General features: G+C 39.2%; 1 protein-coding gene across 5 annotated transcripts in view; it reads right to left on the bottom strand.

The window, feature by feature from the left end:
- Nek1 (NIMA related kinase 1) overlaps positions 1-15,944 on the bottom strand; it is a 124,240-nt gene that overhangs the window by 90,682 nt on the left and 17,614 nt on the right. For 3 of the 5 annotated variants that reach the window (XM_059244859.1, XM_059244861.1, XM_059244864.1), the window contains exons 9-14: positions 14,951-15,011; positions 10,568-10,719; positions 2,165-2,224; positions 1,632-1,691; positions 1,503-1,550; positions 1,274-1,348 (exon numbers count right to left, since the gene is read on the bottom strand). In XM_059244859.1, the coding sequence (XP_059100842.1) occupies positions 1,274-1,348; positions 1,503-1,550; positions 1,632-1,691; positions 2,165-2,224; positions 10,568-10,719; positions 14,951-15,011 (456 nt within the window). The remainder of the gene's footprint in view (positions 1-1,273; positions 1,349-1,502; positions 1,551-1,631; positions 1,692-2,164; positions 2,225-10,567; positions 10,720-14,950; positions 15,012-15,944) is intronic. The other 2 variants (XM_059244860.1, XM_059244863.1) reach the window with 1 other exon arrangement.

The following is a 15,944-nucleotide window of genomic DNA, read 5'->3' as shown; positions in this document are numbered from 1 at the left end:
ACAGTTTAATCGAAAGCTGAGCAACAGCTGGCTCACTGTCCAAATAAAAATGATAATACAAATGAAGTGCACCCACTTCCTATTGCTGTGCAAAAAAAAAAAAAGATCACAAACTAAGCAGCTGAAAACAATATCTCTTTATCATCTCCTGGGTTCCCTGATTCAGATAGGTATATGATTTAAGGCAGGTATATTTAGCTGTCAGCCAGGGCTACATTCATATGTGAGGCTCAGGATCTCAGAGCTCACTGGTTCTAGGGAGTTCATTTCCCCTTAGCTGTTGGCTAGAGATCACTGTTGTAATCCAGAAGTCATCCACACTTTCTTGCCATGCCCATGTTTGCTCCCTTCCAGGTCGGGGGTGGTAGATTTATTTCCCTACACGTCTTCTCCCTTCCCTGACTACTCAATAACAAGTGCTACTTACAGCTCAAGGGGAGAGAACACAAGGTGACAGACACACTAGGGAAGGGATCCCAGTGGCTGTTTCAGGATTCCGCTTACCAGTCTAAGTATAGGCTGGTACTTTTCAAAACGAGTAGGGGAAGTAGAAGACAGAACAAAGATGGGCAAAGACATTCCGATCTGAGCCCTTGGAGAAAAGCTCTAGGCACTGAAAATAAACTCAGAAAAGTTAACTTGCCAAGGTACAGAGTCAGACTTGCTCAAAGGGAATGTGTGAACTCAAGAATCTAGGTAAATGGCTGTTCAGGCAATTGGTTATCCAGGTGAGTGAATGCAGCAGAGGTGCGAGCGGAAAAGAGGAGGAGAAAAGAACCAGTGCAAAGACATGAGGATCAGCAGGCAACACACACTTAGGAAATTAGTTCTGCTCTTCAGCTTAAGTAGGGCAGGGAGAGCATGGTAGGGGGTGGGTACCGGTATCCTGGAGAGTCTAGCAGTGACCAATTAAAATCTTCTGGGAACCTAATTTTCAAGGTTACATAAAAAATTCTAATGAGCATATCTGATTTTGTATTTAATTTGTGAGATTCCCCTGAAAGGAACTGTATTACAGCCTTCACATGAAAGTTTTAACTTTTATAAATGTCACATATTAATTAATTAGCTATCAAATACACAGAGGTAAGAAATCACATATTAACTAATTAATAGCTATCAAATACACAGAGGTAAGGAATAAATCAGAATGCTAGATAAACATTATCGGTATGCCAAGAAAGCAATGCAGCTAGGTATACAGACTTTAGAGAATGAGATGAAACTGGAGACAGACAAGAGGAGTGTAGCTCCATTGGTATCAAATGCCTACCTTTACTTCACCGCTTCCACCAGCCCTTAAAACATTCCTCCATCCTTGTTCCCTGGCCCTATTTATTCTCTCCAACTTTCAGGGGAAAAGAAATAAACAAAATACCATTTCAACTACTTAATATAAAACACATAGAATACATTTAGCAATAAAATTCAATCAGTGTACTTTCTTTACAATCATGTGTGGGGAGGGAGAAGTGCACTGTGGGGATGGAGGCTCCTCTTACCCGCTGCTTCTCTTGCCTCTTCACCTGCTCGGCCTTCATGAAACTAATCTGTAACAATCAGACACACTCTCAGAGCCAGGTCTTACATCTGCACCTAGGCAAACCGAGAAGAACAAGACCAAAAGCTACCTGATCCCTGTGCTTCTTCTCTTTCTCAATAAACTCCAACCTTCTTTTTTTTGCGGCTTCCTTAAACAAAAGGAGAACACTTGTATCAACAATTTCTACTTGTTTATTTTTTCATGAAGCAAGTGTATCAACAAGAGAGGTATACCCAAAGAGATGAGGAGAATTAAAGACTGAACAAAACAAAGATGCTTGAGTATGTGTTTCAGAGAGACAAGGCAGAAAACTTCAGAGGCTCTACAACAGGGGTTCTCAATTTGTAGGTCATGACCACTGGGGTTAAACGGCCTTTTTATAGGGTATGCCTAAGACCATCAGAAAACATAGATATTTACATTACAATTCATAACAGTAGCAACATTACAGTTATGAAGTAACAAAGAATTTTATGGTGGGGGTCAGCACAAGAAACTGTATTAAAGGGTCACAGAGTCAGGAAGGTGGAGAACCACTGCTCTATAACGTTAGTGGCTTCTGCTGTTGTCATAGGAACTGTTTTGTAAAGCTTTAAAATAAGCAGATATATATCTTTATACCTCAAACATCTTCCTTCTTTCTTCTCCAGAATTCATTTTCTTCACTGGAATTTGATGGGCCTAAACAAAAAGTAAAGCTACAAATTAGATATAGATTTAAGAGACTCTTTGGAAATTACAAAAACATTCTATGGAAGTTTAAAGAAAGAAAAGGTAAAGCCAATATAGTCATAACTCTTTCAAATGGATTAGATTTGGAAAGACACTACTCTTTGATACGCCCCTTCCTAAACAACCTGGAACATGACACTCAAACACGGAATGGAGTTCCTTATCACCAACTAGTTTGTCTTCACACACGTATTTTTAAAGTATTTGTACTTAATGAGAATTTCATTAATGTATATAGTATATTTTAATCATGTACACCCCCCAATTCTCATCTCCAACATGTCTTTGATCCCACCCCCAACCATGATTTTGATCATGTACACTTCTCCCCACCAACTCCTCCTGGATGCCCCCCTCAAAACACACACTTCTCTCAATTTCCTGTCCTTTTCGCTTTTTATAACTGAGTCCAAATGTCCATATATGAATAGGTGTGGGGCTACCCCATGAAGCATCAGCAACATACTAGGGGCACATACCCAAAGAAAAGTGACTCCCTCCTCCAGCAGCCATCAACCTGCTAGTATTTCCTCAACTAGGGATGGGGCCTCATGAGCTAGTCCACCAAGGAATGCTAATTTTAAACATTCTAATACTACAATGAAACATCACTTTGAAAGCCCAAAAATAAATATATTTTTTTAAAAAATAAATTATACAATATATGTTCACTACATAAAACTCAATAAAAATTCGTAGCTGCTTCACTCTTGGAGATAATCAGTATCGATATTTTCATGAGCATCCTTCTAGACAGTTTTACAATCTCACATATATACATACATATATAAATATATATACTCATAATTTTAGCTTTTACATTTTTTATAAAATGTGTTATTTGAAAGCAAAGTTTTTTTTTTTTTTTTAAAGATTTATTTTATTATGTATACAGTGTTCTGCCTGCATGTATGCCTGCAGGTCAGAAGAGGGCACCAGATCTCATTATAGATGGCTGTGAGCCACCATGTGGAACTCAGGACCTCTGGAAGAACAACCAGTGTTCTTAACCGCTGAGCCATCTCTCCAGCCCGCAAAGTATTTTTAATAATGTGTCTTGACAATTCCACATTATGGTAATAATTCACCACAATGTGGTAATAAATTAACAAGGAAATAGTCTAGAATTAATTTATTTAACCATTATTCTGGGGATAGATTTTGGGTTGATTTTAAAATCTTAAGTTTAAAACTTAAATTTTCCTATTCTATATGCTGTAAGGAACTTTTATATATATACCTCCTTGTGTCATACTCAAGTCTCCTAGAAGAGCAATTTTTAAAAAAGAAGTGGAATTAAAGAGTAACATAATTTATATTTTGAGAACTATGACCTCCCCAAAGGCTGCACCAATTTATATTCCACCAAAGAACGTAGAAAACTCAGGTTCTCACATGGATTGTCCATCTCTCTTAATTTCTGCTCCTTCAAAGGCTAAGAATATTTCCTTTAACATTCTCACTGTCCACATAATCTCAGATAAATTCTTGGTATATCATGTTTATTATAGCTGCTGTTTTTTAATTCAGTTACAACTATCAGTTTTCCTTTATGGTATATGTTAATACTATATAGCTAAAAAAGACATGTTTAATTTTAGTAAATATTCTACTTATTTATTCTTTATTTTGACACCCTCCACAGCTAAACTCTATGTAGCTATTAGCACTAGCTTCAAAATTTGTATACCACAAAAATCAAACGATTAAATAGTATTAATGTTAATGAACTAGTGGTGCACATCTACAATTCTAACTTTCAGGAAAATAAGTTCAAGGACACCCTGAGAGACTGAAGGAAAAAGGGAGAAGAACTGACGTAGTAAGAGCTCTGTGGTATGAATGCCTCGCTTACTAATTTGACCTGTTACTGTGTCTATGATGTACACAGGCTTCTGTGGAGCACAGAGGACAACAGTGGGGTTGAGGCCCTCCTTCCCCCATTATGTGGGCTGCAGCGAGCAAAGGCAGGTCGTCAGCTTTTGCTGAAAGCACCTTCCTTCACCTGCTGAGTGAGGCTCAGCCCAAGGAAGCAGCCTTAGTCCAAGAGGAGGATGTTTAAGACGTAAGTTACATGGAAGCAAAGACTATACTCCTCTTGATCTTCTCTATCACCTTACATAGAGACTATTCAAGTATTTATGGAATAAAAATTCCAGCTGTTCCTCTGAGAGAGTCTGAGTATTTTCAGAATGTTATTACTATACCGAAGAGATAAACAGAAACACTGTACTAAGGAAATTGTTTCGTTTTCTGTCACTCAAAAAACAAGCAAAACAAAAATGAGCCCAAACACTAAAACGTGTTCCCGGAGCTCCCTCTGGTGGTGGTATAGGACCAGCAGCCTTCAAGAAAAACAACAATTAAAAAACCTACCAACAGAAACAACAAAACCACAACACGCACTATCTTAAATTTATCTGAATAAACATGATATTATTATATTAGGATATATTATAATATATATTAGTGACCATTCTCAAGCTGAAAAATTTAAAACACACATAAACTATTGTAAATTTGAATATAAAAGATGCTTTATACTTCTTGGGGGAACGGTCTTTAATTTAAAAATGAATCATTCAAGGAAACAACAAGCATTTATTTAATATCTCAGCCAGGGTTCTAGCCAACACTTTCTCAGCTCTTCGGGAGCAAAGAAAGAGCAAGCATTCCAGCAGAGTTGAGGAGACAGTGAAACCCTGCTTCAAAAACCTAAACCGCTCCAGAACTGGGGTTTCTTTTTACTCCATTCCCTAGTTATGGCTTTGATAATTTCTACCTATTTGATTGCTATGCCTTTACTTTTTTCTATCAATGTTTGAAATTTTCATAATTTTCTTTTATTGTCATAAAATGTACCTTATAAAATCATTTTTACCACTTTAAGTGTGTGCACTCTGTTGAACAGTGAATTTGCGTTAGGTTAAGTGTTTTAAAAATAAGTTATGGCACATTCCAAGTGCAATGACCTTGCCTATGGCCTAAAAGCCTGTATCTATCATCTGAGCCACTTTTCCGTTACTCAGACTACGAGAGGTGGAGTCTATCATCTGGATATCGACAGTGGGAATCCGAAATTCCCAGAGCATGCAGTTCATTTATATCGACTATTAACTGAAAATGAAGAAAACATATTATGTGATTCCGTCAGCTATACAAAGACACTGATTATACACTGGGTTTCTTTTCAGTCCTAGTCAAAAGTAAGGGACCTTCCACAATGTCATTAATTCAGCTCACCATTTCCTTCATTCTCAAAGAATAGTGTGTGACCAATCGACAAAACACTATTTTTGCAAGTTCACCTAAGTGTGTATTCCTTTTTGTGATTATTCTATGTGATATCTACCTAGTTGCACAAAGATAAGTATGTTTGCCCTCTTACCCCATGGCCAACATTAGTTTTAGCCCCAAGAAATCAGACAAGTTATGCATGTCTATATTAGAATTGTTAAACATGGGTTGCAAATATAAACACCATTTGGAATGACTACATGTCTTGAAAATTATCTACAAATTAACATTTTAAAAAATCTAATTAGAAGAAATGAAAATGTAAAGAAATTTTGGTATGGAACATATACTTTTTAAAAAAAAAAATCTATTTATTCATCATGGTATCTCCCTCTCCGTTCTCCCACTCTGCTCCTGATCGAGCTGGGACCTCCTGCTCCCCTAAGCTCTCTTTCCCCCACCCTTTCCCTCCATTACCCCCCCCCCACCCCCAGTTTGCTCATGTAGATCTCATCCATTTCTCTGTCATTGGGCAGTCCCTGTGTCTTTCTTAGGGTCTTCTTTACTAGGTAGCCTCCCTGGAGTTGTGAGTTGCAGTCTGGTTATCCTTTGCTTTATATCTAGTATCTACCTATGAGTGAGTACATACCATGTTTGTCTTTCTGAGTCTGGGTTACCTCACTCAGATGATTTTTTTTCTAGTTCCATCCATTTGCCTGCAAACCTCATGATATCATTGTTTTTCTCTGCTGAGTAGTACTCCATTGTGTATATGTACCACAATTTATTTATCCATTCTTCAGCTGAAGGGCATCTAGGTTGTTTCCAGGTTCTGGCTATTACAAATAATGCTGCTATGAACATAGTTGAGCATGTGTCCTTGTGGTATGATTGAGCATTGCTTGGGTATATGCCCAAGAGTGGTATAGCTGGGTCTTGAGGGAGGTTGATTCCCAATTTTCTAAGAAAGCACCATATTGATTTCCAAAGTGGCTATACAAGTTTGCATTCCCACCAACAGTGGAGGAGTGTTCCCCTTGCTCCACATCTTCTCTAACATAAGCTGTCTTCAGTGTTTTTGATCTTAGCCATTCTGACGGGTGTAAGATGGTATCTGAATCCTTTTGATTTGCATTTCCCTGATGACTAAGGATGTTGAGCAATTCCTTAAATGTCTTTCAGCCATTTGAGATTCTTCTGTTGAGAATTCTCTGTTTAGCTCTATAGCCAATTTTTTTTTTTCCGGTTTTTCGAGGCAGGGTTTCTCTGTGTAGTTTTGCGCCTTTCCTGGAACTCACTTGGTAGCCCAGGCTGGCCTCGAACTCACAGAGATCCACCTGGCTCTGCCTCCCGAGTGCTGGGATTAAAGGCGTGCGCCACCACCGCCCGGCTATAGCCAATTTTTTAATTGGATTGTTGGGTATTTTGATGTCTAATTTCTTGAATTCTTTATATGTTCTGGATATCAGCCCTCTGTCAGATGTGGGGTTGGTGAAGATCTTTTCCCATTCTGTAGGCTGTCACTTTGTCTTGTTAACCGTGTCCTTTGCCCTACAAAAGCTTCTCAGTTTCAAGAGGTCCCATTGATTGTTTCTCTCAGTGTCTGTGCTACTGGTGTTATATTTAGGAAGTGATCTCCTGTGCCAATGCCTTCAAGACTACTTCCTACTTTCTCTTCTATCAGGTTCAGAGTAACTGGATTTATGTTGAGGTCTTTGATCCACTTGGACTTAAGTTTTGTGCACAGTGACAGATATGGATCTATTTTCAGTCTTCTACATGTTGACATCCAGTTGTGCCAGCACCATTTGTTGAAGATGCTTTCTTTTTTCCATTGTATAGTTTTGGCTTCTTTGTCGAAAATCGTATGTTCATAGGTGTGTGGATTAATGTCAGGGTCTTCAGTTCGGTTCCATTGGTTCACATGTCGGTTTTTATGCCAGTACCAAGCTGTTTTTATTACTGTAACTCCATAGTAGAGCTTGAGGTCAGGAATCATGATGCCTCCAGAGGTTGTTTTATTGTACAGGATTCTTTTGGCTATCCTGGGTTTTTTGTTTTTCCATATGAAATTGAATATTGTTCTTTCCAGGTCTGTGAAGAATTGTGTTGGGATTTTGATGGGGATTGCATTGAATCTGTAGATTGCTTAAGACCCCAGGGGAATAGAAAGAAGCAGATGCTAGAGAGGTCCCCAGAAATCCACAAAGATACCTCCACTGTAGACTACTGGCAATGGTCGAGAGAGTGCCTGAGCTGACCTGCTCTGGTGATCAGACAGCCAAACACCCTGGCTGTCATGATAGAACTCTCATCCAGTGTCTGATGGAAGCGGATGCAGAGATCCATGGCCGAGACCCAGGTGGAGCTCCAGGAGTCCAATTGGTGAGAGAGAGGAGGGATTGTATGAGCGAAAGATATTGGACCATGACTGGAAAAAGCACAGGGACAAATAGCCAAACTAGTGGAAATGCATGAACTGTGAACCAATGGCTGAGGAGCCCCCATGGAACTGGACCAGGCCTCTGGATAAGCGAGACACTTTATTAGCTTGAACTGTTTGAGAGGCCCCCAGGCAGTGGAGCTGGGACCTGTCCTTGGTGCATGGGCTGGCTTTTTGGAGCCTGGAGACACTTTGCTCAGCCTTGGTGTAGGGAGGAGGGGACTGGACCTGCCTCGGCTGAGTCTACCAGGCTGGACTGACTCCCCAGGGGAGTCCTTGCCTTGGAGGAGGTGGGAATGAGGGGTGGGTTGGGGAGAGGGCTGGAGGGTGGGAGGAGGGAGGATGGGGGAATCCGTTGCTGATATTCGAAATTAAGTTAATTATAAAATAAAAATATTTAAAAAAATAAAGATTTATTTATTTAGTATGTATACAGTGTTCTGCCTGCATGCATGCCAGAAGAGGTCACCAGATCTCATTATAGATGGTTGTGAGCCACCATGTGGTTGCTGGGAATTGAACTCAGGACCTTTGGAAGAGCAGTCAGGGCTCTTAACCTCTGAATCATCTCTCCAGCCCAGAACATATATTTTTTAAAAAGCTTATTTACAGCAATGAAGTCAACTGATTTCATATCAATAAAATATATAATCATGATGATCACAAATAAAAAACCACAAAATTTAGTTAAAGAAATATACTGTTTGGATACCAGAAATGTGTTTCTTTCTTCTTTTATTCTTCATAGTTGTTAAAAGCACACTAAGTCAATTTCAAATTTTCAAAATACTTGATGGAAAAAAATGACATCATGATTACACTAAAGTAAGTTCAAGTACCAATCTGCTTCGCTAAAAGTCAATTGTCATCACCCAAATTAGGTACGTATGCAAATAATCTATTTCAAAGTTGTTTTATGTACTACTCTATAAAAGTTACTGTAAAGCATTAACAATAAAATCTCTGGATGGGCAAACACTCAGGGGGGAAGGTGCCCACTGTGAGCATGAAGACCTAAGTCTGGTCTTCATGGGTCCACAGCAGTCACATAGAAGCCAGCCTTTCTGGTGTTTATCTGCAGCCACAGGAACTCTTGCCCAGTTAACTTAGTCAAAATAGTGAGTTCCCGGGTTCCTGAGAGGCAGAGGCAGGCAGATCTCTGTGAGTTCTAGGTCAGGTTGTCTACAAAGTGAGTCCCAGGACAGCCAGGGATATACAGAGAAACCTCATCTCAAAACAAAACAGAAACTACCAAAAATGTTGAGGTGGGAAGATTAGGGTATGATCAGAGACAGAGACATAGGAGATTTAAAGGCCAAAAACTAGGGAGAGTCTTCAGTCCTACGTTTCCTACGATGACCAGAGAGAGAAAAAGATAGGACGGTGTTGACTGCTGAAGAAATGGAGTCAACAAATGATAAAGCCACATGCCAGTCACACTGCCCTGTGCACAGCCCTGCTTCCGCTAGTACAACTGGGCAGGGAGCCATTTCCTTTGCTCATGAACACATTAGCAGTCGATGGAGGAGCGACAGCACAAAAGGAAGGAAAGAGCATCTCTTTCCGCCCAGTGCTTCCTTTCCGCTTGCAGCATGCAGGCACACAGTACGGTAGCACTCACCCCTGCAGGCACTTTGCAGACGTTGTGCCTATATCCTGCCAGGTTCCATCTGAATTTCAGCAGTACTCCAAAGACAGCTTCCTACAGAGTTCTGCTGGTGTCCAGGCAGCTCCCCAGAAAGCTCAGCAGCACTAGTCATATTCCGCCTGCTTTCCAGGAGGCTTCTCAGAGTCAGCTACCTAGGTGGCTTCTTAGTACACTTTACTGACATCCAGACAGCCTTCCATTCTGTGGTAGATAGCTTCCTCTTTACCAGTGCCAGACTGTGGGAACTCAGTGGACGGATGTCATTACAAATAGGTTTATAGCTATGCCCTACCCAAATAAGATCTGAATTAACTTCCCTGAATTAAATTTTTGTTCTTTGAATATTCTCTTAGTACTAGTAGTGGCAGCTGATTCCTGTATCTGCCATTCCTACACAATATTCCTCAATACCCATTTAATGGTTAATTCCTAAAATTAGCTAATAATGATTTACATTAAAATTTCCATATTCAAATTCCAAATAAAAAGTGTCAATGTCCTGCAACTAATACCATGATACCAGTCAAGTAACTCAGTGCTTTAGGTCATAATTTTTTTTAGTCTGAAATGGGAACCTGTCACATATATGATCATATTCTTTATATAGTTCTAAGATTTTGATTTGACTGTGAGTTCTGAAATACACAAATTTCCTGGTGTTTTAGCAACAATATCACAGGTACTTCTTACAAAATCACTTACTTCTATGCAAACAATTGAGTGTTTCAAGGAGGACTTCATTTATAATGCTAACTTTTGTATTATACTGGTTTACTCAATGTATCTACTTAATGGCTGTCCACTGCTTCTGTAAGGCTCCTAAGTTAGAGAGGATGGAGGACGCAGAGCAACATTCCTTAGTAAGGAAACAAAGACTAATCTGAGTGTCAAGGTGACTCATGGAGCTGTTATTACATGGGGTCAAACTGAACTTGATAGTAATCAGTTTGTAAAATGATCTTACCTGTTTATGTTTGGGGGGTGATTTTCTCTCAAGTAACTTTTTATCTCCATACTTCTTATGTGTTAAAGGCACTCCGTATTTAGCAGCAGGCTTTGTGATTTTCTGAGCAGGGACAAGAGAAATGGAGCTGTGCCCTGATGCTGGTCTTTTACCTGCATGAAAAGACAATTCTTTTTCAGTAGTTCTTTATACTGAATTTTTAATTCCAAAAATCTTCAAGAATGGTACTTTCATTGATAACCTTACAAACTTTTAATCAAATGTTTTTTCCATCCATTAATAAATATCAACACTTCAAGTACTTTACATTGAAAGTATCTTTTTTTTAATTAAAGAAATAAGACTAATTCCAAGATAATAGCACTTGTAAAATACACACAAAAAGAAGAATCTCCTAGTTTTGAGAAGGTAGCTCCAAAGGTAAGTGCTTGGCTCACGAGCATGAGGACTGAGTTGGTCCCTAACATCCACATAAAAACATCAGAGTGGTGGTATGCAATTATAAACTCCTCAATGGGGAAGCAAGAGACAAGCAGATCCCTGGGGCTTGCTGGCCAGCCAGTATTACCTAATGGTTAGCTCTATGCCAGCGAAAGATATTTCTGAGGATGACAGCTGAAGTTGTTCTTTGGCATACATTCAGGTTCACATATGTGCCCATACAAGTATCCTTTCACATGGACACACACACACACACACACACGTTGTAGAATATTATTTTAAGGTGTGTAACTTTTGCTTATGTTACATTTGTTTAACTCCATGAAGCTGTGTTACTGTGCCTGTGTAAAACACCTGATGGTCTAGTAAAGAACTGGCCAATAGCAAGGCAGGAGAAAGGATAGGCGGGGCTGGCAGGCAGAGAGGATATAGGGAGAGAGAAATCTGGCAAGAGAGAAAAAAAAGAGACGGAGGAGTGAAAGAAGAAATAGCCAGAGGAGGAGGAAGACTCTAGGGGCCAGCCACCCAGCTACACAACAAGCTATGGAGTAAGAGTAAGATTTACAGAAGAGAACAGAAAAAGCCCAGAGGCAAAAGGTAGATGGGATAATTTAAGTTAAGAAAAGCTGGCAAGAAACTAAGCCAAGCTAAGGCCGGGCATTCATTAAGAATAAGCCTCCGTGTGTGTGAATTATTTGAGAGTTGGGTGGCAGGCTCCCCCCAAAAGAGCAAAAAGACCAAAAGACCAACCAACAACAGACTGGTGCTATTGGGATTAATCCATAGAGTCTATTTAATGATCAAAGGAATTTATTAGGGGGTTAACTCACAAGACAGAACAAAGGAATTTCTCGCAGGATTTTGGAAGAGTGAGGCAATGTCCAACGTGGTTCTCTGGCGAGCTCTGCCCTGCTCCATACCAGCATCCAAAACCACAAGGTAGCAAAGTGAAGAGAGCCACATATGTGCACCCCACTACCACCACACCCAGGGGCTTGTACCTCAAGATCACAGGCAGGTATAACAGCTACCTGCTACCTTACTAGGGGCAGTGCTTCAGGGCATGGCTCAAACCACCACCCACCTCACAGCACCCCATGTTGGGTGCCAACTGTCCTTTTTTAAAATTGTTGCTGCCTTTTAAGCCACAGCTGTCCAAATCAGCAACTATAACTCTGCCGCTACTCAGGCCACAAGGGCCCATAGCCTGAAGGAATTCTGTTCCCTCCAGCTCCAACTTTTGCAAAGCTACAAAGAGAACTTAACTAAACCTCTGTCCCTCTAAAGAACTCAAGATTCAAAGGTTAAGGTGGAATTATGCTCTTTAGAAAGGCTGACCTCCTCTCCTTGCTCACATCCTCCAAAAAGCCCTCATGCTTCTCCTAGCCCCTCCTTATAAACCCATTTTCCCTGGTTCCTCCCTACCACTTCCTGTCAGCTAGTTGCTGATTCAGCCTCCTGACCACAGGTGAGTTTTATTTAATCAAACACATCTTTGCATAAATAAATAAACGTTCCAGAGCATAAACAATAATATTCTACAACGCACGCACGCACGCACACATGCACCTATGGAGCACAGTAGCAGCTATCTGTGAATATGCTAAAAAAATCGAGTTATCTGAATAAATTGTACAGTATGAGAATTATAGGATGCATTACATACATGTACGAAACTGTCAAAGAGCTTAATAACTTAACAAAACACCCCTCAACTTCAATAAAAAAAAATAATATTGCAAGTCAAATAGTCTGTATATCCCTACCCCTTCCCCAACCCTTTCTCTTCCATTTCCCTCCTCTGTACGGTCACTTCTGGTTGTCCCCCATAGCCTGAGGAGCAGCTTTCTTGCTTCCATACCACTCTCTAACTCAGGATTTTTGTCATGTGCTAACACAATTTAAAGCAATCCCTTACAAAAAGTATTCATTTTTAGGAGGAAAATAAAAATATTAAATAGTAGTTCACAATGAAAAGCTACCATTAAACTCAAAGAAAAAATTATTTGAAAATGTTCACTATATTATATTGTATACAAAAAACTGTTTATATTCTCAAACTCATTGTGCATATGCTATGACAAGAAAAATATACCAAATATGAAAGTATATATTAAAATTGAAGTAATTTTTCTTTTAAAAAATCCTTATAAACACACATTATTCATATAATTTAGTCAACTCTTATCAAACTGTGCTGGCTAGTTTTATGCCAACTTGACACAGGCTGGAGTCATTTTGGGAAAGGGAACCTCAACTGAGAAAATGCTCCCACTATACTGGGCTGTGGGCAAGCCTCTATTTCATTTTCTTGATTGATGTGGGAGGGCCCAGCTTACTGTGGGCCAAGACACCTCTGGGCGAGTGGTACTGAGAACTATAAGAAAGTAGCTTACATAAGCTACGGAGAACAAGCCAATAGGCAGCAAGCCTTCATGCCTTCTGCATTAATTCCTGCCTCCAGGCTCCAGCTCTGCTTTAGTTCCTGCCCTTCCTCATTAGAGGGTCGACTGTAATGTGGAAATATAAGGGAAATAAATCCTTTCTTCCCTAGGTTGTTTGGTTATTGTGTTTTATCACAGTAGTAGGAAACCCTAAGACAGAAAATATTATTAGTCATTGGGTGTCATGGTAGAGATTCAGAAGCAATTTATATTGATAATAATGTGATACTCTATGAGAGGGTAAAGTTTTTCCAAAACATCTTAATCCATAAAATAGGAAGTATGAGGAATTCAACCATATGAACAGAGCTTTAAGAAGTCACAATTCTGTAGCTTGGCTAATTTTATCAAAACAATAAAAGAGCTCAGTGCACATCTTTAACCTCAGAGGCAATTGGATCTCTGTGAGTTCAAAGCCAATCTGCCTATAGAAAAAAGATTCCCCCTGCATTAAAAACAAAACAAAACAAAACAAAAAACCAAACAAACAAACTGAATAAACAAAAAACAAAAGGAAGTGCTATGTACACCAGAAAAAAGGACTGGAGGCACCAGGCCTAGAGATGAATGTTCTCAAGAGAAAGACATGAATTGTTCCCACCTCACCTTATCACTTCTCAGCTTCCATGTCAAGGACACATCTAGCTTAATTAAGGTGGTGGAACCCACAAAGCATTTGCAAGCCCATCTGTAACACCGTTCTTATTTCACTCCTATATTACTGACTATTTCATTTATCCAGTTCCTTATACAACAACTTTTTCCTTCCTAATTCCAACACAGGCTTACTAAGTATAAAGAATGTGATGATCACCATTTAAGTCCTGGGTTTAATCCCTAGCACTTGAGAGGGGAAAATCTAAATACAGCTGGCCTTCCTGAGTACACACTGCTGTACCATTTCCAGTTTACGTGAGTTGTTTTTATAATATGTTATTTGTTTTATCAATTTATCCAAATTCAAAATGTAGAGCACCATGTTTTGTACTGTTCCAAAATAGAGTGAAAGGAGAGAAATTTATGCAGGAACAAAAGATGTGTGCGCATGCATAACAAATGAAACATACACAATACTATAAATATTCTATTGTCAATGGATAAAATTGAAATGAAGCCTACCTTTAGTAAAATAGTTGCCCTCCTAATAATTCACTTTAAAAAAATTTTAAGTATAAAACATTTCTCAAAGAAAAATGTTTTACATAAAGATCTACACCTTAGTGGGGCATTTGATAACATTCTAGACAATACTCTCAAAACATCAACTAAGCTTTGATAAATTTTCAAGTATGAGTTCATCTAAGTAAGACAGAAAATAGAAACTTTGCCAGTGATTTATTATGTATAACTAAATGTAAGAGCTTTAACATTTATTTCCTTTAGATTAAATTTAGTCTATAACCATCCCAATTTATTTTCTCTATCTGTATTTATTTGTAGTATATATAATCTTGAGTATTGCAAACAGATGAAAATTTTCATGTCACACATAATTTACCTGGTATAGGCTGTGGTCCAAACTTTGAAAATGTTTTTAGACAAAATTCTTCTGCAATAAGCTTAGATTGAAAGAGAGAGAGAGAGAGAGAAAAACAACAATGTTAAAAAGATATCACCTCTGAAGTGTAGTGGTGCACACCTTAGTCCCAGCACTCTGGAGGCAGAGGCAGGTAGATCTCTGAGTTGGAGGGCAGCCTGGTCCACAGAGTGAGTTCCAGGACAGCCAAGGCTACATAGTGAAATTCTGTCTCGAAAAAGCAAACCAAACAAAAACAAGTCAGTTTTCTAAGCAAAGAAAAATGACCCATCAATCACAATGTATTTTTTCTTCCAGTCATAAAGATGTTAATAAACTGAATAATTAAAATCCAGTAATCCAACCAGCAGATTCTCCTCTTGCTACCCATCTACACCCCTGGTAATTTTTTTTTTCCTTTTTTTGTTTTTTTTGAGACAGGGTTTCTCTGTGTAGTCCTGGCTGTCCTGAACTTGCTCTGTAGACGAGGCTGGCCTAGAACTCAAGAGATCTGCCTGGCTCTGCCTCCCTGAGTGCTGGGATTAAAGGCGTGCACCACCGCCGGCTGGTTACCCCTGCTAATCTTACTCACATATTTTTATGACTTCTCTAGTCTTTCATTCTCAAGCTAGACTAATACACAGCACATGGGTTATTGGCCTTTTCCATCTCTTAGTAACTTAACAAAACATCTATGGAGGGATCAACGTAGTCTATATGCATCCACAGCCCTCATTTATGTCAAAACCATTCAAGAGTCACTCCCAAGACACTCTCCTGGAAACACCATTATTCTAAGTTTACTGTCAATCACCTTCCCACCTGCAATGAGTGCATACTCATCTGCAAACACGTCACTGGATAAATACTTTTACAGTGTCTCTTTAAACATTAAACATTCCATTTCTGAATCTTCAACATTTATATTTCATGAAACAAGTATTTATATTTTCCACAAGTAATTTTCTCTTTTAAC

The sequence above is a fragment of the Peromyscus eremicus genome, chromosome 17, assembly GCF_949786415.1.
Source record: "Peromyscus eremicus chromosome 17, PerEre_H2_v1, whole genome shotgun sequence".
NCBI lineage: Eukaryota > Metazoa > Chordata > Mammalia > Rodentia > Cricetidae > Peromyscus > Peromyscus eremicus.
This window is presented reverse-complemented; position numbering and strand designations above follow the sequence as displayed.